This window comes from Hyperolius riggenbachi, chromosome 8 (assembly GCF_040937935.1).
Source record: "Hyperolius riggenbachi isolate aHypRig1 chromosome 8, aHypRig1.pri, whole genome shotgun sequence".
Lineage (NCBI taxonomy): Eukaryota > Metazoa > Chordata > Amphibia > Anura > Hyperoliidae > Hyperolius > Hyperolius riggenbachi.
The window spans coordinates 192,180,295-192,205,166 of NC_090653.1; the positions used below are offsets into that span (position 1 = coordinate 192,180,295).

The following is a 24,872-nucleotide window of genomic DNA, read 5'->3' on the forward strand; positions in this document are numbered from 1 at the left end:
AAGGAAGAGGCAAAAGTCTGAAGTACAGGCAGGATTCGGCAACAGGGTATCAGAAATATCGAGGTACGAAATCAGAAATCAGAAGGCAGATGCAGAGTCTAAGGACGAGCCGGGGTTCGGCAACAGAGTATTAGAAAGACAAAGTACAGGATCAGAATTCAGGAGAATGGTCAGGCAGGCAGAAGGTCATAACAGATAATCACAATCAAACTAGTACTTTAAACTATCAACAAATCTAGCTAAGTGTAGGATTACAGCTCCAGCTGGTCCCGGCACACTTTTGGATCTGACTCAGGTCTGCGTGCTACCACGTAATTATCGCAACGCCAGACAACCAGCAACTGAACAGCCAGCAGTATATATACACAGCCCCTCTCCAGCCCCTCCCTAAGTGCTGGACCAATGAGAGGGCTCAGAATTGTCAGCTGACCTACTACTGGCTGCTATATAAGCTTTGCCTCAGTGCGCGCGCGCGTGTCACTCTGAATCTTGGAGGACTATCAGTCCCAGCCACACCAGTACTGCCTTGCAATGTATCCAGTGAACCGAGCGTGGGAGCCGCCTCTAATGCGGATTCCGCTGTTCCGAATGCGGATTCCGCCGCTCTGCCTATGCGGCATGCAGCGTTTTTTCCGCGTTGTGACATCATGCTGGACGCGGAAACAGCCGCCTCACCCTGAGAGACGGCGGCTTTTCCGCTTTTCCTCACAGTACCCCCCCCCCCCCCCCCCCGAGAAGTGGACTCCGGACAACTCCTACCAGGTTTCTCGGGATGTAAGGCGTGAAACTCCTTCCTTAATTCGTCCGCATACATGCGACTCCCAGGTACCCATTGTCTCTCCTCAATGCCATACCCTTTCCAGTGCACCAGATATTGTACTGAGTTCTGTACAATGCGTGAATCTAATATTTTCTCTACCTCATATTCAGGTCGTTCATCTACCATCACAGGAGGAGGAGGAGGAGTGGAGCCCACATGGACTGCTGGTTTGAGCAGAGATACGTGAAAGGACCTTACCCCACGCATGCTGGCGGGAAGATCAACAGAATACGTAACGTTGTTGATCTTCTTAGCTACCGGGAATGGACCCACAAACCTGGGACCTAGCTTATCTGAGGGCTGTCTCAGAGTCAAGTGACGTGTGGACGCCCAGACCAAGTCTCCTGGGTGGAACCTCCACTCTAACGAGCGTCTCTTGTCAGCCTGACCCTTTTGACTCTGGAATGCCCTTTCCAAATTACTCTTCACCGTCCACCAGATGTCTTTAAATGCCCTTTGCCAAGCTTCCAGGGTAGGAAACAGAGAAGAGGCAACTGGCAAAGGGGAGAATTTGGGCGACCTCCCTGTCACAATCTGGAATGGAGAAAAACCAGAAGAAGAACTCTTTAAATTATTCTGTGCGAATTCTGCGAAGGCCAGAAATTTTACCCAGTCATCTTGTGCCTCCGCAGCGTAACATCTTAAAAACTGCTCCAAAGACTGATTAATCCGTTCAGTCTGCCCATTAGTCTGTGGGTGGTAGCCTGACGAGAAAGACAACTTCATGCCCATTTGGTGGCAAAATGCCCTCCAGAATCTAGAGATGAATTGGACTCCCCGATCCGACACTATGTTTTCCGGAATGCCGTGCAGCCGGAAAATGTGGATGATTAATAGGTCGGCCAATTCCTGGGCCGAGGGGAGTCCTTTCAAGGGCACGAAATGGGCCATCTTGCTGAAGCGGTCGACTACCACCCAAATGACCGACATGCCTTCAGACCTGGGGAGCTCACCCACAAAATCCATTACCAGTGGGTCCATGGTTCACTCGGGGCGGGCAAAGGCTGTAAGGTACCGACAGGTGCCAGCCGGGAGGGCTTACTTTTTGCACAAATTGCACATTTCCTAACAAACTCCTTGCAATCAGCTGACAGGGAGGGCCACCAGGCACACCTGGCTACAAGATCCTGCGTTCTGGCTGCTCCAGGATGTCCAGCATTTTTATGCGCATGGAACATCTCTAGGATCTGGAGATGGAAGGGCAGGGGAATGAACATAACCCCTTCAGGCTTCCCTTCCGGGATGTCCTGCTGGAAGGGGCTTAATGTCTCCTTCCAGTCTTCCCAAGTATCGGTTGCAGTCATCACCAATTTCTGCGGAACAATAGACTCAGGGATGGAGGGCTGTGCTGTTTCTGGCTCAAAGCACCTGGACAAAGCGTCTGCCTTAACGTTTTTTCTGCCTGGAGTGTAAGTAATTATGTGTGATGATTTGCTCAGCTGCCTGTGCAGGCAGGCAGCCTTTTGACCATTGTGTAGGTTTGCATGCTGCAGGACTCTGGAAAGAAGAGCTTTTGTCAGTTTTGCAGCTTGTGCTTGCAGAGGAATTTGCATACGTTGTCATGCAAATTGCCTGGCCACATTCATTGGAGGCGTGTACTATAAGTACTATGTCTTTTCCACAATGCTTAAGGATTTCGTCCTATGTAACACTCCTAGTGGGGTGTCAGCCTTACTCTCTGTTTGAAGATCAGCTTAGAGTAATTCCTGGAAACTGTGCTAGGCAGATTTCTCTAGTGCAGTTAGGATTGTTTATCTGTTTTGTTTGTCTGTTGCGATTGTCCTGTCTCAGCGGTGGTCGATAGGAAGTCGTTCTGATCTCTGTTCTTGGAGCATAGCTGGTGCAGCGGTTGCTACCAGCTATCTCTTCTGTTCTGCCTCTCTGGATCGCGCTAGCCACTTTTCGCTAGCGCTGTGGATCCTTCTGTTCTGTCTCCTGGGATCGCGCTAGCCACTTTTCGCTAGCGCTGTGGATCCTTCTGTTCTGTCTTCCTGGATCGCGCTAGCCACTTTTCGCTAGCGCTGTGGATCCTTCTGTTCTGTCTCCTGGGATCGCGCTAGCCACTTTTCGCTAACGCTGTGGATCCTTCTGTTCTGTCTCCTGGGATCGCGCTGGCCACTTTTCGCTAGTGCTGTGGATCCTTCTGTTCTGCTACTCTGTACCTGGATCGCGCTAGCCACTTTTCACTAGTGCTGTGGATCCTATCTCTTGCTTGTCCCTGTTTTCGTGTGTCTGTCTTGTCTGCTACGACCGCTTGCTGGAGGCTCGGTGAGGTAACCGTTAAGCAAGCATTCGCGTCCTCTGTTTCATGTTTGTCTGTCGTTGGTTAGTTAGGCGTGCTTGTCTCTATTGTGCTTATCACGTGGAGACCGCGCATAACCGCGTGCACTGTTGCGAATGAGTGTGGTGTTCGTGGTTAGCTAGCGTTTGTTATTTTCCGCATCTTCTCATTGTATTATTTGCTGTGCCTTTGCTACCCTTGTATTCTATTCTGATCTGCCTTGTGTCACGTCTGGCGATCGCACCTCTCGCGATCGCGTTCCTATTTCATATCTGCTGTTGTGTGTGCGCGGTCGCGGGGGTGGCGACTGGATTGGCGCACACACATACAACCTGTCCCTTTGCTCGTTCTCATTCGCAATCGCCTCTCTTGCGATTGCGTTCTGTGCTTCGTACAATTCCTGTCTGGCATTTGTGGAGGTACAGAGGATTGGTTCCTCTGCACTCCCCAGCGCCATCTGCCGACAGGAATTTCCCTCTACAGGTGCGTAGCACCTTTTGCTGGGTGCCTGCAATTACACGCTTGTGGAGGATTTCCGCCGTGTCAGTGCACGCGTTGTGCGCTGATCACGGAGAAAGTTCCACAATCGTTACATTATGAATCTGAACCTTGTAAAGAATAACGACCATCGGGCCTGACGGGGACTTAATCTCTTAGCTCCCTCGATGTATTCTAAATGCTTGTGGTCCGTGAAGACCGTGATAGTGTGCTCTGCTCCTTCGAGCCAGTGACGCCACTCTTCAAAGGCCAGTTTAATGGCCAGGAGCTCTCTGTTGCCTATGTCGTAGTTCTTCTCTGCCGGAGAGAACCTACGAGAAAAGTAAGCACAGGGATGTAGTCTTCCCTGTAACCTTGACCGCTGAGACAGCACAGCCCCTACCCCGACCTCCAAGGCGTCAACCTCAACAATGAAAGGATAAGAGGTGTCAACATGTCTTAGGATCGGTGCGGAACAAAACAATTCCTTCAAAGTGGAGAATGCATTCTGAGCTTCAGGAGACCAGTGGGTAGTATCTGCCCCCTTTTTTGTGAGACTGGTAAGGGATGCAATGATCGTGGAGTACCCTTTTATAAACCTCCTATAGTAAATCGCAAAACCCAGGAATCGCTGGAGGGCTTTCAACCCCACAGGTTGCGGCCATTCCAGGACAGCTGTGACTTTAGCAGGGACCATTGACAGACCTGAGGTAGAAATCACATACCCCAGAAACGTGACAGATGTCACCTCAAAAATACATTTTTCCAACTTGGCGAACAGCATATTTTGTCTCAGCTTGTCCAGCACACTTTTGACATGGCTCCTGTGTTCAGAGAGATTGTCAGAGTAGATCAGTATATCATCGAGATATACCAGAACAAATCTGCCCAACACTTCTCTGAATACCTCATTAATTAATTCTTGGAAGACGGCTGGCGCATTACACAACCCGAAGGGCATCACTAAGTATTCGTAATGCCCGTCGGGTGTGTTGAAGGCCGTCTTCCATTCATCGCCCTTTCTAATGCGGATCAGGTTGTATGCACCCCTCAGATCTAACTTTGAGAAGATCTTAGCGTTAGTGACCTGTGTGAACAAATCGTCTATCAATGGTAGCGGATAACGATTCTTCACCGTGATTTTATTCAGGCCTCGGTAATCGATGCAAGGTCGAAGACCTCCATCTTTTTTCTTAACAAAAAAGAAACCGGCCCCTGCAGGCGACCGGGAGGGGCGAATGCACCCTTTGGCTAAATTGTCACGGATGTATTCCTGCATGGCCACTTTCTCCGGTCCAGACAAATTATACAGGTGACCTCGGGGAGGCATACAACCAGCACGGAGATCGATGGGGCAATCGAAAGGGCGATGAGGAGGTAACTTATCAGCAGCCTTGGGACAGAATACATCCGAGAATTCAGAGTATTGCTCGGGAACCCCCTCCACTTGAATCTTGGTCTGACCTAATGTCACTTTCCCTAGACACTGCTGGGAACAAAAGTCTGACCAACTGGTTAATTGTCCTGCAGCCCAATTAATCTGTGGCGAGTGAAGCTGCAGCCAGGGCATACCTAAGACAATTGTGGAGGTGGTCATGTGTAAAACAAAAAAACTCAATCTCTCTCCATGCAATACCCCAATAGTGACTTCCACCCCTGGTGTCTGAGACAGCGGACGGTCCCTTTGAAGCGGGGAGTCGTCCACAGCAGTAACCTGGATAGGTGGTTCTACTGGGGTGAGCGGAATGCCCAACTTCATTGCAAATTCGGAACTCATAAAATTAGCCGCTGAGCCTGAATCAACAAAGGCCTCTGTGGCTTCAGATTTGTCCCCCCATGTAATCGTTCATGGAAGAAGCAAACATTTTTCTTTTAGGGGTATAAAACGGGCGCCAAGGGTGTTACCCCCTACAACTCCTAGGCGGTAGCGTTTCCCAGCTTATTAGGACAGTTTCGTACCCTATGCCCCCCCTCAGCGCAATACAGGCACAACTGTTCCGTCATCCTCCGTCTTCGCTCCACCTGGGACAATTTTGATCGACCTATCTGCATAGGCTCGGGTGGAGGTAAGACCGGAGCAGATGAGACTGAAGAAGATGATGCTGCCTGAGGTGTAGCGTAAGACACTACTCTGATGCGTTGACTACCCCTGGTCTGTTTTTGGTAGCGCAGCCTACGGTCAATTCGGATGGCCGCTGAGATGGCCTCATCGACTGTTCTGGGCTCGGGCTGACTTAGCATCAGGTCAGAGACCTCATCGGACAGCCCTGACAAAAAACAATCTAGCAGAGCATAAGTGTCCCACCTGGCCGTAACTGACCACCTCCTAAATTCGGCCGCGTAATCTTCGACCGGACCCTTGCCTTGACGTAAAAACTTGAGCTTCCGCTCAGAAGTCGATGCAAGGTCTGGGTCGTCGTAAATTACCGCCATGGCTTTAAAGAATTCCTCCATCGAGGTAAGAGCTAAGTCACCGGCAGGCAAATGGTACGCCCAGGTCTGGGAGTCACCAGATAACAAGGTTTTAATAAATATGACCCGTTGGGTCTCAGTCCCCGAGGATCGGGGTCTCAAATTGGAAATATTATAACACTCTACTCTTAAAATTCCGAAAGTCAGACTTGTGGCCGGAAAATTTATCAGGTACGGGCATACGTATGTCATCACTATGAGGGGATCGCACCGAATCAACTGACGTCTGGAGGGTTCGCACAGAGCCTGATAAGGCATCAATTAATGCTTTGTGCTGGCCCAGTGCTTGATGGATGTTATCCACTGAAGTGGCAAGCACACCCAGAGGGTCAGCGCGTGCGTCCATCTGTTTTTTGTGGTCTGGCGTTCTGTAACGATCGGTGTAGCACAAAGAGGATCTGATTACCGGTGATCTGCAGTATCACTGGAAATACAGATATATACCAGATTATAGATGATCTGCAGTATCACCGATAATCCGATATACAAGCTAACCTCTGGACACCTAAGCAGAGTGTTTGGTGCAAACAGTAGTAATGAGAGGACTGAGCCTCAGAGCAGTAAGGAGTACTGCCCAATTCCTTCTGGACTCTCTCGGAGGGAGGAGTCAGACTGAGAGAAGGAACGACAGAACGAGAGTGACACTCAAGAGGGAGTGTCACTATCAGGACTGGGAACCGCCTCTAACAGTAAGGTCGGTTCTCGAGGTCGGACAAGCCAGGTCGTAAACACACGGACAGATAAAGTACAGATTCAGAAGGCAGAGGCGAAAGTCTGAAGTACAGGCAGGATTCGGCAACAGGGTATCAGAAATATCGAGGTTCGAAATCAGAAGGCAGATGCAGAGTCTAAGGACGAGCCGGGGTTCAGCAACAGAGTATCAGAAAGACAAAGTACAGGATCAGAATTCAGGAGAATGGTCAGGCAGGCAGAAGGTCATAACAGATAATCACAATCAAACTAGTACTTTAAACTATCAACAAATCTAGCTAAGTGTAGGATTACAGCTCCAGCTGGTCCCGGCACACTTTCGGATCTGACTCAGGTCTGCGTGCTACCACGTAATGATCGCAACGCCAGACAACCAGCAACTGAACAGCCAGCAGTATATATACACAGCCACTCTCCAGCCCCTCCCTAAGTGCTGGACCAATGAGAGGGCTCAGAATTGTCAGCTGACCAGCTTGGTCAGCTGACCTACTACTGGCTGCTATATAAGCTTTGCCTCAGTGCGCGCGCGCGTGTCACTCTGAATCTTGGAGGACTATCAGTCCCAGCCACACCAGTACTGCCTTGCAATGTATCCAGTGAACCGAGCGTGGGAGCCGCCTCTAATGCAGATTCCGCCGTTCCCAATGCGGATTCCGCCGCTCTGCCTATGCGGCATGCGGCGGTTTTTCCGAGTTGTGATGTCATGCTGGACGCGGAAACAGCCGCCTCACCCTGAGAGACGGCGGCTTTTCCGCTTTTCCTCACACCTAGGTGCGCTAAGGGGTCCAAAGTCCTATGAGTACCTTTAGGACAGGTCATTTTGAGGCATTTGATTTCCAGACTACTCCTCACGGTTTAGGGCCCCTAAAATGCCAGAGCAGTTTAGGAACCCCACAAGTGACCCCATTTTAGAAAGACAACACCCCCAAGGTATTCTGTTAGGAGTATGGTGAGTTCATAGAAGATTTTATTCTTTGTCACAAGTTAGCGGAAATTGATTTTTTATTGTTTTTTTCCACAACATGTCATTTTCCACTAACTTGTGACAAAAAATAGAATATTCTATGAACTCATCATACACCTAACAGAATACCTTGGGCTGTCTTCTTTCTAAAATGGGGTCACTTGTGGGGTTCCTATACTGCCCTGGCATTTTAGGGGCCCTAAGCCGTGGAAACCAAATGCCTCAAAATGACTATTTAGGGGTATAAGCATCTGCAAGTTTTGATGACAGGTGGTCTATGAGGGGTGAGGGGCCGAATTTTGTGGAACCGGTCATAAGCAGGGTGGCCTCTTAGATGACAGGTGGTATTGGCACTGAAGTGCAGGAAGCGCAGGATGTTCTCAAATCGTGACCTGGACATGGCAGCAGAGAACATTGGCATGTGATGTATTGGGTGCGTAGACCAATAAAACCGCAATACATTCTTTTTGACTAGACCCATGTTAAGGAGAAGGCCCCAAAAAATGTTACGTTCAGAAACTTGGAGTGGTTTCCACTGAAAAGGCTGGGCATGGTAGTTTCTTGGATTTTCGTTTGCATATTGTGTGGCATAACGGTTGGTCTCAGCCACAATTAAGTCATAGAGACCAGCAGTGATCAGAAAAAAAAAATTCTGTCACTGCGGTGGGGTGGGTGAGGGTCTGGCCAGGTGATCAGAAGCCTGCAGGGGGCAGATTAGGGCCTGATCTGATGGATAGGAGTGCTAGGGGGTGACAGGTGGTGACAGGAGGAGATTGATGGGTGTCTCAGGGGGTGATTAGAGGGGAGAATAGATGCAATCAATGCACTGGGGAGGTGATCAGAAGGGGGTTTGAGGGGCATCTGAGGGTTTGGCTGAGTGATCAGGAGCCCACATGGGGCAAATTAGGGCCTGGTCTGATGGGTAAGTGTGCTAGGGGGTGACAGGTGGTGACAGGAGGTGATTGATGGGTGTCTCAGGGTGTGATTAGAGGGGGGAATAGATGCAAGCAATGCGCTGAGGAGGTGATCAGGGGGGGTCTGAGGGAGATCTGAGGGTGTGGGCGGGTAATTGGGTACCCGCAAGGGGCAGATTAGGGTCTGATCTGATGGGTAGCAGTGACAGGCGGTGACAGGGGGTGATTGATGGGTGATCAGTGGGTGATTAGAGGGGAGAACATATGTAAATAATGCACTGGGAAGGTGATCAGGGGGTTCTGAGGGCGATCTGAGGGTGTGGGCGGGTGTTTGGGTGCCCGCAAGGGGCAGATTAGGGTCTGGTCCGATGGGTAGCAGTGACAGGTGGTGACAGGGGGTGATGGGGTGATTGATAGGTGATTAGAGGGGAGAATAGATGCAAGCAATACACTGGCAAGGTGATCGGGGGGGGTCTGAGGGCAATCTGAGGGTGTGGGCAGGTGATTGGGCGCCCGCAAGGGACAGATGAGGGTCTGATCTGATGGGTATGATGGGTAGCAGTGACAGGTGGTGACAGGGGGTGATTGATGGGTGATCAGTGGGTGATTAGAGGGGAGAACAGATGTAAATAATGCACTGGGGAGGTGACCGGGGGGGTTTGAGGGAAATCTGAGGGTTTGGCGGGTGTTTGGGTGCCTGGAAGGGGCAGATTAGGGTCTTATCTGATGGGTAGCAGTGACAGGTATTGACAGGGGGTGACGGGGTGATTGATAGGTGATCAGGGTGTGATTAGAGGCAAAAATAGATGCAAGCAATGCACTGGCGAGGTGATCAGGGGGGGGGGGGGGGGGTCTAAAGGCGATATGAGGGTGTGGGCGGGTGATTGGGTGTCCGCAAGGGGCGGATGAGGGTCTGATCTGATGGGTATGATGGTTAGCAGTGACAGGTGGTGATAGAGGGTGATTGATGGGTGATCAATGGGTGATTAGAGGGGAGAACAAATGTAAATAATGCACTGGGGAGGTGATCAGGGGGGGTCTGAGGGCGATCTGAGGGTGTGGATGGGAGTTTGTGTGCCCGCAAGGGGCAGATTAGGGTCTGATCTGATGGGTAGCAGGTGGTGACAGGTGGTGACAGGGGGTGACGGGGTGATTGATAGGTGATCAGGGTGTGATTAGAGGGGAGAATAGATGCAAGCAATGCACTGGCAAGGTGATCAGGGGGTCTGAGGGTGATCTGAGGGTGTGGGCGGGTAATTGGGGGCCCGCAAGGGGCAGACAAGGGTCTGATCTGATGGGTAGCAGTGACAGGTGGTGACAGGGGGTGATTGATGGGTGATCAGTGGGTGATTAGAGGGGAAAACAGATGTAAACAATGCACTTGGGAGGTGATCTGAGGGCAGGTCTGCGGGTGATCTGAGGGTGTGGGCGGGTGATCAGGTGCCCGTAAGGGGCAGGTTAGGGTCTGATCTGATGGGTGGCAGTGACAGGTGGTGACAGGGGGTGATTGATAGGGGATTGACAGGTGATCAGTGGGTGATTACAGGGGAGAATAGATGTATACAGTACACGGGGGGGGGGGTCTGGGGAGGATCCGAGGGTGTGGGGGGGCGTGATCAGGAGCACCCAGGGGGCAGTTCAGGATCTAATCTAAAAAATAGCGTTGATAGATCGTGACAGGTGGTGATTGATGGGTGGGTCTGAGGGGTACTGTGGGCGATCGGGGGCAGGATCAGTGTTTTGTTGTGCTTACTAGGGGTGCTGCCTCCTGTCTGGTAGTCCCTCGATCACTGGGACCACCAGGGCAGAAGGCAGCCTGTATATAGCCTTTGTATAGATTACAAAGCGTATTATACGCTTACTATCTGGCAGATCGGGGGTTAACAACCCGCCGGCGCTTCAAAATAGCCAGCGGGTGGGCGGAGCCTAATGCCGGGGGATGCACATGCATCTATGCATGCAATTACCGGCTAATTAGTCCCCCAGGTGCCACCGCTGATCGTCGTTAGGCGGTCCTGGGGGTGCCACTTTGTCGACGCCAATCGGTAGTGGGCAGTCGTCAAGTGGGTAAAAGACACTACACATACTATAACAACTTTGGAAAAAATTTAATTGGAATCTAACTATATTTGGGCTACTTTGGACGTATGTTCCCTTTATAACAATATCCCACAAGACAACGGTCTGCAAGGGGTAGCTTACTTTTTAGTGTTCAAAAATAAACTTTATTTGGGCAAGTATGATATGGTACTATAAACTGTATTGAACATAGAACTGGACATGCCCAGCAAAAAAATATAGACATAGAGCTATTAGAAGGCGTAAAAAATACAGGAGAAATTGAAACAGTAATGCAGTAGTTATCGTAAATAACAACATAGTATAAGAAGTAAATTATAGAATGGTCACTGGTTGACAGGTGTTAGTAACAAGACAATAGAGTATGTCAAGGAGGATAAATGTGCAAAGTGGGTTAAAGGTACATACAAAGGATCATATAATAGTTCCCATTTGTTAACCATTTAGAATCTGAAACATTTGTAGCTCATCCCTAAAGTCTACCCAGGGTTGCCAGACTTTCTCGAATTGTGGAAGAGTGAGGTTTGCGAACCGAAAATCGGAGGTTAGAGCCATCTCTACTGATGGCTGGCTGCTGGGCTGTAAATGGACACAGAAGGGGGAACAGAAAAAAAAAGAAAGCTGTGGCGGAGTGCAGGCACCGTAGCAACAGATGCAGGTGCTGCTAAGTTTTGATTCGGGGCACTATGATGGGCACTATGTGCTCTGACATACGGAGCACAGTAGGCGGGATTCTGGGCTAAAGCCCTGAATCTTCAGCCCTAATTATGCACCTGCACAGTTTTTTCCCCTGCTAGTTAACACAATCCAATGCAGTTTTTCAATCCACAAAGTTATTCATTAAAGTTATGTTTTGTATAATTTTTTATATTTCTGTCATACATTTTTCTAAATACATTGCATGTCCTAAAAATAAAATTATAACAGATACATATGGAGAGAAAGAGTTGCAGTATTGCAATTAAGCCTTTAAGTTTCTTTCCAATTCATTTAATGTATTCATTCTTTCTTTGGTTATTTCAGGACCAGTACCATCAGATTTTGTCATAAGATCACATGCAACAGTACTACCTACTCCTGAAATAGGTAAATTGAATAAAAATGTTTCATTATGGTATTTACTTATAAACTCAATTTGAACTCTTGTTGCCTAGCAGAGCAGAACTAATGTTCCTTGTGAAATATATTTTCATCAAAATGTTGAGGTTAAAAAATAATAAATGTAACTCATAGGTCTTTCAAACCTCTTTGGTTTGTGTTCCACATTTTTGACCTCTTAAAGTGGATTTGAGATAAACTTTTACTCATTGCATAATTGTGTTCCTTTCATATAGTTTATAGGGCATTTCTCAAGCCAAATCATTTTTTGTTTTGTTTTAATACCCTAATGCCCTATAAACTAAACTAGCCTCGCCCACAGCTTTTCACAGTGCCTTGGCACTGTAACAAGGGCTTATGGGAGCTCAGTCTGGGCAGGAGGAGGAGGAGGTTACTCGCCACTGATTTCAGAGGCTGAGGGGAGAAGGAGAGGGGACTGAATTTACACACAGGCAAGCTGATAGCATCTCCAGCCCTCAGCCTGTGACAATGTGACAAACATAACATGTCTGCCCTCATTGTATTACAGGAATAAATAATCATACATTTTTGAAGCTAGATGTGCTGTGTAAACTATCTAAACTTTAGATAAGATATATAATCAAGTTAATTGTTATAGTTAGTTTTTCATCTCGGATCTGCTTTAAAGGGAATCTTAAAGAGAAACCATAAAACAAAGAACTGAACTTCATCCCAATCGGTAGCTGATACCCCCTTTTCCATGAGAAATCTATTCCTTTTCTCAAACAGATCATCAGGGGGCTCTGTATGGCTGATTTTGTGGTGAAACCCCTCCCACCGTGTGATGTCAGCACCTCAAAACCCTGAGGTACTGACATCACACTGTGGGAGCCTTGTTGCATTGTGGGAAATAACAGCTGTTTCCGCCTGCCAAAAAAGCAAACAGCAGCTACTTCCAGTGACATCACCTGCCAGCAGTAAGGCCCGGTTCACATGGTGTTTTTTTCCGGATCGGAACCGGAACATATACTGTACAAATGGAACGGATGTGAATGGATCCAATGTTAACCTATGGATCCATTCACATGTGTCCGTTGGTACGGATATGTTCCGTACGTTCCAGTCCACGGATCTAAAAAATGCTGCAGGCCCTAATTTTTCGGACCGTTCTGCCTAGCGGAACGGATCTGGACAAAAAATACTGCAGCATTGGGGCAATGGAAAACAGAACGTTTCTTCACACTAGTAAAGAAACCGACCATTCCACAGGGGATGGGGGCATGGGCCGACGCAAATTCAGTGACAGGAGGGTGAGGGGAGGGTGCAGCAGCAAGGCGGGTGGGTGAGGGAGGGTTTATATATACATACCTTATTTTCAGTAGTAGCCGGCGGTAGAGGCTTCTGTCTTCTTCCTAGTCTTCCTCCTGTAGTCACAGCGAAGAGGAAGTCTCTACCGCCGGCGACTACTGAAAATAAGGTATGTATTTGCTGAGTGAAAACGGATCCGATCAATCATTGATCAGATCCGTTTTCACTATGTGAACTGGGCCACGGACTGAGCCATCCAGATCTGGTAAAGCGGAGACCAGATCCGCTCACCGGATCCTTTGGCTCAGAACTCCAATGTGAACCGGGCCTTAAAATGTCACCATGTGATAAATGTCATAATGTAAATGAGGGAGAAGAAAGATTTTACAATGAGCAAACACTGACTAAATCATTATACATAATTATTGTAACAATGAAGAACTTTTTTATTACACTATTTTCACTGCTCCTCTTTATAGAGCACCTCCAGCCAAAAAAGGTTTGAATGGCAATACATATGTGCAGTCTATGCACTGAGTACAGTTGGATTAACATATAAAGTTTACATCTGGTACATCATAGTGGATAGAACAGACTGACATTTATATATCTAGCAGCACTTCCTTCTTTCTCATGCTGAAGCCTTGCCAAAGTACATTCTCAGCACCCTCAGGTCCTCCTCTCCAGCCTGGTTCCCTCCCTTGCTCTCTGCCTGCATGGATCAAATTACATCTCTTTTCGCAGAGGGGGGAGACAGGAGAACTGCTGCAGCCTGTTTTATCATGTCTGTTTGCTATAATTCTAATTTCAGTTGTCTGCCTGCCTGGATTAGATCATTACATCTCTTTTCACAGTGGTGTCGGCTTGGGGGTGGAGTTTTGACATAAATCCCCCAGCATTATTTGCACCTATGATTTGGAAAGAAAAATAAATCACTCGGGCCCAATTTCACATGGGGGTGGGGATCTCAAGACCATATGTGAAATATGGACCCTGTGTAACGATCGGTGTCAGCACACAGGGAGAATCTGATTATTGGTGATCTGCAGTATCACCAAGAATACAGATTATACCTGATTATTGATGATCTGCAGAATCACCGATAATCCAAGTATAACTAACCTCTGGACACCTATATAGTGTGAGTGTTTGGTGCAACAGTAAACACTTTGAGTGAGACCATCTGAGGAGCAGATGGTCTTTGGCAGTATGGGCAATACCGCCTTTTGTAAAGTACCAAAACCTTCCAGCAGCCTGAGACCTCCAAAGGGGTGGAGTCCCAGGCTGAAGGTAGGAAGGACCTGTGCGTGAGTGGCACCTGAAGGTGGATGTCACTTGCAGGTCTGGGGACTATCTCCTAAAGAGAGAGATAGCTCTCGAGGTCAGGCAAGCCGGGTCGGCAACACACAGACAGACAAGGTATCCAAAGGGAGGCAGGGTTTGGCAACAGATAATCAGATAAGCGTAGGTACTGAATCAGAGAGCAGAGGGATAGTCAAGAATGCAATAGGTCAAAACAGATATCAAACAATGCCTAGTCTTGGGTGTGAGGTCCGTGGTCTCTACACCCTGGAACTAGTCTGGAGTATAATATGATGGCACAGAGTATTCCTAGACTTGGGTGTGAGGTCCGTAGTCTCGACACCCTGGAACTAGTCTGGAGTATAACACGATGATAACACAGAGACCCTGATCTTGGGTGTGAGGTCCGTGGTCTCGACACCCTGGAACTAGTCTGAAGTATAACAGAATGATAACACAGAGTCCCTAATCTTGGGTGTGAGGTCTGTGGTCTCGACACCCTGGAACTAGTCTGAGGTATAACACAATGATACACAATAGTAATCTGGCTCAGTGTGAATTCCCAGGTCCTCCTGGTTCTAACACACTGTGGGATCTGACTAAGGTCTGAGTGCTTCCACGTAAGTGATCGCAATGGCAGACAACCAGCAACTGGCAAGCAAGCTGTATATATAGTTGCAGGACTCTGCCGCCACGCCCGAGCCACTCAGCCAATCAGGAGTCCAGCAGGAATCAGCTGATCGTCCTGATCAGCTGATACATCTCCTGCTGGTATAAAGGTCCTGACTTCTGGCGCGCACGCGCGTAGCTCTCCATCCCGGTGCACTAGAGATCCCAGCCGACCCAGACATGTGTTGCTGTGCGGACAAACCGCCGCGTTGGACGCGGAATCAGCCGCCTTGCTGTCAGTACACGCGGCGGCTTTTCCGCGTTCTATTACACCCTGGGGGTGAGAAAATCGCACTTTATTTTATGTGTTTTTTTATATATCTTGCCAACTTTAAAAGTTGCTTTTTAAAGCAAACTGTAATTTATAATTTAGGTACTCTTTAAGTCAAATGATTTTTTTTTAACTTACCTAGAGCTTCTTCTAGCCCCCCTGGACTCCTACTGTGCTCACAACGTCCTTCTGATCCCCTCCGTGCAGCGGCCTGATGTCAGTAGTCGACATGACTACCGTGCATGCGCCAAACAATCCCGGCGCTGGGAGCAGGATCAGGGTGCATGTGGCTCAGGGCCATGCATGCGCACTGCGCAGTAGCCACCCAGCTTTGCGGAGGTCGCCGCCACTGCCTGGATGGAATCAGGAGGACGTCATGGGCACAGTAGGAGTCCAGGAGGCTGGAAGAAGCCCCAGGTAAATTAAAATATTTTTTTCATTTGACTTAAAGAGAACCCGAGGTGTGTTTAAAGAATGTTATCTGCATACAGAGGCTGGATCTGCCTATACAGCCCAGCCTCTGTTGCTATCCCAAACCCCCCTAACTTCCCCCTGCGCTCTGCAATCCCTCATAAATCACAGCGGTGCTCTGAGGCTGTGTTTACATCTGTAGTGTCAGTCTCAGCTGCTCCTCCGCCTCCTGCATAGCTCCGGTCCCTGCCCCCGTCCCTCACCTCCAATCAGCAGGGAGGGAAGGGAGGCAGGCGGGGACCGGAGTTCTGCAGGAGGCGGGGAGAGCAGCAGACTGACACTATAGAGATAAACACAGCCAGCTCTGACAAGCTGTTTGTCAGCAGCGTGGCTGTGATTTATGAGGGATTGCAGAGTGCAGGGGGACCTTAGGGGGGTTTGGGATAGCAACAGAGGCTGGGCTGTATAGGCAGATCCAGCCTCTGTATGCAGATAATATTCTTCAAACCCACCTCGGGTTCTCTTTAAGATTCCCTTTAAAGTGAAACTAAAGTGGAAAAAAAACTTTATGATATAATTAATTATATGTGTAGTACGGATAATTAATAGAACATTAGTATCAAAGACAATAGTGTCATATTTTTATAACATTGCATAATTCTCTAATATGTGCCGTTTACATGTTATGTTCAGCATTTTAACCCCCCTGGCGGTAATCCCGACCTGGCTCAGAAGTATTGAATACAAGTAAGTGTGTATCCAATGCAATGTAGCCATTTGCTCCCTGGTTGCTGGCTGCGACTGAGCTGTGCTGTGAGCTGCTGTGATCCTTGTAATCTGTGAGTTACTGATTTTGCTGGATACCTGTTTGTTGCTGATTTTGCCTGGACTTTGACTATTCTCTCTGCCTTCTCCCTGCACTGATTTTTGCCTGGACTTTGATTGATTACCTTTTGCCGATTTTTGCCTGGACTTTGACTATCCTCTCTACCTACTGCCTGGATTTTGATTGATAACTGTTGCCGATTTGTGCCTGGACTTTGACTACTCTTTTGCCTGCTGCCTGTACCGACCTCTGCCTGGATTTGGCAACTCTCTGCCTGCCGTTTACACCGACCTCTGACGTTAACTATGGCATCATCCTCCAGAAGGCGTCTCACACCGGAAGCGCTGGTGGAGTTGGAGGACAGCGATCTGCAGTCACTGGTAAACTCAAGTGACAGTGACACACCTGGGGATCTGTCATCCGACCCAGGTAGCGACAGTGACTGCATCACCACAGAGGTCAGTGATGTTGGGGTTTGGTGCCCCATTGACTTTTCTCAGGCTCCGCCACCACCCCCACATTTCCATTTTACTGGAGAGCCTGGCCAGAAGAAGTATTGTGAGCACAACTCCTTGGCATACCTGCAGCTCTTCTTTACAGACGCTGTTATTGATAAGATTGTGGAGGAGACTAATAGGTATGCCACCCAACAAATGGCTGCTCCACGAGGGCTCTTTTTAAGGAGCAGGACTTGGGAGCCTGTCACCAGGGAGGACATCTGGCTGTTCTTGGGCCTGATCATTCTGCAGGGAGTGGTGGGGAAGCCCCTGCAGAAGTGGTATTGGACCACCAACAAAATCCTTGCAACCCCCGTCTTTGGAACAGTGATGTCAGAGTACAGGTTTTCGCTCCTCATGAAGTTCTTTCACTTTGCCAACAATGAGACCTTTGAGGAGTCCACTCACCCTGCTCCAAAACTTAAAAATACCTGGGAGGTCTATGAGATGGTGGTGGACAACTTCAGAATGACGTACGTTCCAGAGAGGGACATCAGCGTGGACGAGAGCCTTATGGCCTATAAGGGGAGGCTGAGCTGGCTCCAATACATCACTTTCAAGTAGTCTCGCTTTGAGATCAAGTCATATATGCTGTGTGAGTCAGGTACCGGGTACATTTGAAACACGGTGTTGTACACCGCAAAGAGAACCAAATTCAACCCCCGGTTCAGCGACTATGGAGTGGCGACATCAACAGTACTGTCTCTTGTTGAGCCGTTACTGGACAAAGACTACTGTGTTATCACAGGCAATCTTTATTGTTCCCCTGAGCTCTTTGAAATCCTAATAAAGCATAGGACTGATGCCTATGGCACGGTGAGGCCTAACAGGCCAGCAGCCTTTGTGAAGCAGAAGTTGAAGCCAGTGGCGTACCTAGGGCATTTGACACCCGGGTGCTGGCACTGCTGGGTATTAAAAAGACCCCCCCCCCAAAAAAAAAAAAACAGCAAATGTGGCATGCTAAACGTGACACGGCGGGTAATGCCAGGTGTAGGCTCGCTCCCCCCCCCCCCTAAAGTTGGCCTCAGTATAGTATAGTGGCACCAGTATAGCTAACAAAAAATGGTTGTGGTTATAACATGCGGCGCGCCGCGGCGAAAAATGGGCGTGGCCATGATCGGATGAGGGCAGAGCTAACTAATTTAAAGTGAACCCGAGATAAGAGTGATATGGAGGCTGCCATATTTATTTCCTTTTAAACAATAGGCAGCCCTGCTGATCTATTTGGCTGCAGTAGTAAACTGAATTTCACCAGAAACAATCATGCAGCTAATCTTGTCAGTTCTGACAATATTGTAAGAAACCCCTGACCTGCGGCATGCTTGTTCAGGGTCTATGGTTGAAAGAATTAGATGCAGAGGACCAGCACAGCAGCCAGGCAACTGGTATTGCTTAAAAGGAGATAAATATGGCAGCCCAATATTATTCTCACCTCGGGTTCCCCTTAAAAGTGCAACACAAAGACAGTGGGCCTTTCCCCAGAAAATTCACATAATTGTTCAGGTTTTCTCGAGAAAATACACGTAATGTGAACAGATTTGACCAGAAAATAGTTCAATCATGTCGGCAGATTTGCCCAAAAAACACGTTCAATCATGTCGGCAGATTTGCCCAAAAAACACATTCAATCATGTCGGCAGATTTGCCCAAAGAACACATTCAATCATGTCAGCAGATTTGCCCAAAAAACACATTCAATCATGTTGGCAGATTTGCCCAAAAAACACGTTCAATCATGTCGGCAGAATTGCCCAGAAAATACATGCAATCATGTCGGCAGATTTGCCCAGAAAATACATGCAATCATGTCGGCAGATTTGCCCAGAAAATACATGCAATCATGTCGGCAGATTTGCCCAGAAAATACATGCAATCATGTCAGCAGATTTGCCCAGAAAATATATGCAATGATGTGGAAGATTTGACCAGAAAATACATGCAATCATGTGGCCAACCTGGCCAGAAAACACTTCAATCATGTAGCAGACCTGGCCAGAACAGTCGATACACCTGCTAATATAAATTAAATAAAAATTTACTCACCTGAAGCAGCAGCAGACCTCCTGTCCCGGCCTCCGTCCGGCGCGCAGCTCCCACGATCCTCTGCAGCCAGCCAGCAACTGAAACTCCCGTGCTAAGAGCAGGGCTACGGGACAATGGCGCCCGAAGCCCTGCATTGCAGACTCAGTCTCCAGAGCAGGGCTTCGGACGTCATTTTACTGCCCTGCTCTGCCGCTGTTGGAGCTGCGGGCTGCTGCCGTCAGTGAACTGACACAGCGTCTATTAGACGCCGAAAATCAGTTCACACTGGGGGTGCTTGGACAATATTAGGTGGTGCTTCAGCACCCAAACCACCCCCCTGGTACCGCCACTGCCCCAGTATAGCTAGTATAGTTGCCCCAGTATAGCATAGTGGCCCCAGTGTAGCATAGTGTAGCATAGTGGCCCCAGTGTAGCATAGTGTAGCATAGTGGCCCCAGTGTAGCATAGTGTAGCATAGTGGCCCCAGTGTAGCATAGTGTAGCATAGTGGCCCCAGTGTAGCATAGTGCAGCATGCGTGCCCCCAGTGCAGCATAGGTGCCCCCAGTGCAGGTGCCCCCGGTGCAGCATAGGTGCCCCCAGTGCAGCAAAGGTGCCCCCCAGTGCAGCATAGGTGCCCCCCAGTGCAGCATAGGTGCCCCCAGTGCACCCAGTGCAGCATAGGTGCCCCCCAGTGCAGCATAGGTGCCCCCCAGTGCAGCATAGGTGCCCCCCAGTGCAGCATAGGTGCCCCCCAGTGCAGCATAGGTGCCCCCAGTGCAGCATAGGTGCCCCCAGTGTAGCATAGGTGCCCCCAGTGTAGCATAGGTGCCCCCAGTGTAGCATAGTTGCCCCCAGTGTAGCATAGTTGCCCCCAGTGTAGCATAGGTGCCCCCAGTGTAGCATAGGTGCCCCCAGTGCAGCACAGGTGCCCCCAGTGTAGCATAGGTGCCCCCAGTGCAGCATAGGTGCCCCCAGTGTAGCATAGGTGCCCCCAGTGCAGCATAGGTGCCCCCAGTGTAGCATAGGTGCCCCCAGTGTAGCATAGGTGCCCCCAGTGTAGCATAGGTGCCCCCGGTATGGGGGGGAAGCTTGGAAGGTGGGGTGGCGGGGAGGGGGGGCATACCACCCACCTCCCTCACCTGGGTCCCCTCCTTCCGGCACTTCCCCCCTCCTAATTAGCAGCAGCCAGCAGCTTAGCGAAGCGGGCGGGGAGGACTTACTCACCTGCTCCTGGTGATGGCGCACAGCGTCATCCTCACGTGACGCTGGTCTCTGACTTCTCTCTCTGTCACTCACTGTGCCTCCGCAAATCAGGAAGCACAGTGGGCGGTGGAGAAGGTGGAGACCAGCGTCACGTGACAATGACTCTATGCGCCATCGCCTGGAACGCAGGAAGTAGGTGAGTAAGTCTTCTCCGCCCGCTCCTGCCCGCTCATCTAGCTGCTGCTAATTAGGAGGGGGAAGCGCCAGAAGGAGGGGACCCAGGTGAGGGAGGTGGGGGGTCCGGCCGCCCTCCCCGCCGCTTTCCCCGCCACCCCTCCTTTCCGTGTTGCTTCCCCCTCCTGTCTTGCACAGGCCTCTGTGGGAGGCCTTGGTGACACCCCCTGGGGCGCCCGAAATCCAGTGAGGGGCGCCCCATGCCGCCCTATGGTAGGAACGCCACTGGTTGAAGCTTGGAGACATAGCTGCTTGGCAGAAGGGGAAGATGCTGGCACTCCACTGGTGGGATAAAAAAGATGTCTCTCCCCTCTCCACAGTGTACAGCACCTCCACTGTCCTCACAAGAACAAGAGGAGGAAGAGAGATCGTCAAACCTCAGGTCGTGGTTGTTGACTACAATTGTACGATGGGTGGAGTAGACAGAGCCGACCAGGCAATGACCTTCTACCCCGCCATCAGAAAACAGCAAAAAAAAAATACAAAAAAATATTTTGACATCTCCTGGAGCAAAGTCTCTGGAATGCATTCATTCTATTCAAGAAGCGTATTGACAGGTCACTTATTCATGCAGACTTTGTATGGAGGATGTGCAAATCCATCTGCTTGAGATACCAGACTGCAGCAGATGCCAGAGTGGGGCACCGTGCCTCTTACATTGTGAACCCAGAGCGACTCACTGGCCGTCACTTCCCAGAATTTATACCCCCCACTCCCAAAAAAACCACACCATGCAGGACATGTGTTGTTTGCTGCTCTAAAACTGATGACAAAGTCAGAAAGGAGTCACTCATCTACTGCCCTGACTGTAATGTTGGACTGTGCAGTTCCCTGCTTTAAAATCTATCACACACAGGAGGTGTACTAGATATACATGTAAATAGTGTATAATTATCCGCTGCTTTGTACAGTTTTCCCATTTTTTCAGTTTATTGATAAAATTGTATAATTTCAACAAATTTGTGTTCTGGTCTTCTATTTATATGCAGAATGCCTATCAGGCATTTATTCTGATATATTTTGGTGAGTTAAGATTTAAGAATGTACCGCTTTTGACTCATAATTCCAGACAGAACTGTACTACCAGGGAGGTTAAATAGCAGAGCTAATGACCTGTTCAACTTTCCTCTGCAGAAAAACCATAAATAAACACGGATCAGTGAATAATGGCGCACAGCGCCTATGCATAAAAATGGCGCCACATTAAAAAGATACGCTTATCGCTATTTATCGTTAGTACTGCATAATAATGGCGCACAGGGAAAAAAGAAGAAAAACGGCACACTAACGTTATTTATCAATAGTGGCACACACTGACGTTATTTATCAATAGTGGGTGGCACACACTAACGTTATTTATCAATAGCGCCCTACATAAGCCAAACTGCAGACATTATTTAACTGCAAAACAGTGAATGGTTTTAATGTAACACTGTCAAGGTTAGGGTTAGGCACCACCGGGGGGGGTCTTAGGGTTAGGCACCACCAGAGGGGCCTTAGGGTTAGGCACCACCAGGGGGGTCTTAGGGTTAGGGATAGGTAAAGGGAGGGTTCTGTGTGAGAGTAGGGTTAGGTATAGTTACAGTACAATATACACCACCAGGGGGGTGGTTAGGGTTACGCATCACCAGGGGGTGGTTAGGGTTAGGCACCACCAAGGGGGGTGGTTAGGTTTAGGCACCACCAAGGGGGGGGTGGTTATGGTTAGGCACCATCAGGGGGGTTTAGGGGTTAGGAAAAGGTACAGAGAGGGTTCTGTGTGTTAACGCTAAATAACGATAAGGCTTTAACGCTAAATAACAATAAGGCTTTAACGTTAAATATCGATAAGCGGCAAACGGATTAGCGGCAACACCGTGCGCCATTATTCGCAGGCGCCATTTTCAGATGTAAGCAAATAAACAAGAAGAAATGAAAGACAGTTGAGATAAGAGCTTAAAAGAGAGTGCTGTCCACAACTTTTGTGGAGCTCATTGAAGCTCTTTTGCATAGATAACAACTGAAGTATCAAAAATCTTTGTGTACTGGAAACAATATCAGACTTATATCTGTGCTGCTAATGTTTTATTTCTTAGCTGTACTACACATACAATTCATTATATCATAAGTTTATTTTCCCCTCAGATTCCCTTTAAAGGACTACTGTAGGGGGAAAAAAAGAGTTTAACTTACCTGGGGCTTCTAATGGTCCCCCACAGATGTCCTGTGCCCATGCAGCCACTCACAGATGCTCCGGTTTCCTGCCTCCGGTTCACTTCTGGAATTTCTGACTTTAAAGTCGGAGAAGCATTGCGCCTGCGCGGCCATGCCCTTGCTCCGCTGACGTCACCAGGAGTGTATTGTTCAGGCCCAGTACAGTCTGCGCCTGCGCAGTACCCTCCTGGTGACGTCAGCAGGAGTGAAGACACGGCCGCACAGGTGCAGTGGTTTTCTGACTTTAAAGTCTGAAATTCTAGAAGTGAATCGGAGACGGGGAACGGAGCATCAATGAGTGGCTGCGCAGGCACAGGACGTCCGCAGGGGGACCATTAGAAGCCCCGGGTAAGTTAAACTCTCTTTCCCACAACCCCCTTACAGTAGTCCTTTAAGGTTCCTGACATTTTTGACACATTTTGCTACAGCAATAACCTTTTAATTACTTTAACTAAAGATTTATTGTAGAATGATCATTAAAAATTACAAACATTTCAAAACCAGTTATCTACAGACTACAGAGTACTACAGTACTACAGAGAACCATCAATGAGTCATGAACAATCCAAACATCAGTGAGATGATAAAACATCAAAGATGATTTACATATTGTCAAACTACAAATTTACAGAACCAATAGGCATGTAACAAAATTATTCATAACCTAAAATCAGATGCACTTCCACCAAAAAACCCACAAATAAACATGGTTCCGTAGACCCTTTGTCAGGCTTGTCTGGTCACCTGCTATGAGTCAGGCTGTATGCTCATGTGACTGACCTTTAACCCAGCCCTAACGCCTGCGGAAACTCCTGCCTAATACAAACTACAATACTCTGCAGGTAGGTGTAGCATACAAACTGACAGACAGCAATCACCAAACACAGCAATGAGCAATGCAAGCACAGTATACTGAATTGACACCTGGGGCCTATAGGCTGAGGCAATCCAGATGATGGTAAGATAGCAGGTAGTGGCTAAAGTATAATCACTAGTTAGATGCGTGGTCAAACAGGCCGGGTCGGTAACAGGTAATCCAATAAAGAAGCGTGGTCAGGTTCAGGCCAGTTCGTTAACAGATAATCCACTCTGTAAGAAGTTCAGTCAAGAGACAAACACAAGTCGGCAGCAAGACAAGCCACTTGGTGTGAGCGCAATCTCAGCAACAAGCCCAGCATAGGCTATCACGGGCACAGACTGGAGCGCTCACCAGGTTCAAATACAAGGCCTGACCAATCGGAGCTTGGCGTGTCAGCTGATTAGCTGACACACAGGGAAACACGTGGCTATTGTTTACATAGACAGAGTGCGCACTGGTGCGTCCCCCGTCTGCCGCCCTGCACGCATGAGAGTCAGCGGCAGGGACGGCAACAACTGTGAGTCAGCGGCAGGGCTGTCAGCAGTGGCCTGTCCACTCCTTACACCCTTTAAAACCTAGGTTCTCAACGTGTACCCAGGGGGTACATCTGATGGTTCCAGGGGGTACTCGGACTTGATATACTTAACCAAGAATAACAAATTTAGTTTTAGAAAATGATAAATCTTATTTAAACAACACCAAATTAGTGTTTTAGCTAATTAAAAGCAATAGTAAAAGCTTGGAAATTGTTTAGAACCAATTATCATGTACAATGATTAAATATATATTTGTCAAGGGGTACTTGTGATAATGTTTACTATGCTGGAGGTACTTTGTGAGTAAATGGTTTTAAAATGGTACATACCAAGAAAATGTTGAGAAACACTGCTCTAACACATGCCTCTGAGCACAAAGGTAATTCAAGATACCAGAAAAATCCTTCTAACAGATCAGTGTTCCCACATAGCATGATATAATGGCAAGGTGTTACTCATGGTACTAGATCCAGGGGTTGGACAAAATAATGGAAACACCTTGAAAATCAACAAAATATATTTTAATATGGTGTAGATCCACCTTTTGCGGCAATTACAGCCTCAATTCTCCGATGTATTGATTCACACAAATTGTGAATTGTTTCCAAAGGAATTTTAGCCCATTCTTCAGTTAAAACACCCTCCAGTTCTTTTACAGACGATGGCAGCGGAAATCAACATCTTACTTAAATCTCTAATAACGACCATAAATGCCCAATAATGTTGAGGTCTGGGGATTGTGGTGGCCAGATGAGATGCTCAA

General features: G+C 48.4%; 1 protein-coding gene across 6 annotated transcripts in view; it reads left to right on the forward strand.

The window, feature by feature from the left end:
• Positions 1 to 24,872, forward strand: part of LOC137527526 (BTB/POZ domain-containing protein KCTD12-like) — an 820,305-nt gene that overhangs the window by 615,130 nt on the left and 180,303 nt on the right. For 4 of the 6 annotated variants that reach the window (XM_068248054.1, XM_068248053.1, XM_068248056.1 and 1 more), the window contains one exon: positions 11,742 to 11,804. The exons of the other annotated variants lie outside the window; for them this stretch is intronic. In XM_068248054.1, coding sequence (XP_068104155.1) covers positions 11,742 to 11,804 — 63 coding nt within the window. The remainder of the gene's footprint in view (positions 1 to 11,741; positions 11,805 to 24,872) is intronic. 6 annotated transcript variants of the gene reach the window in all.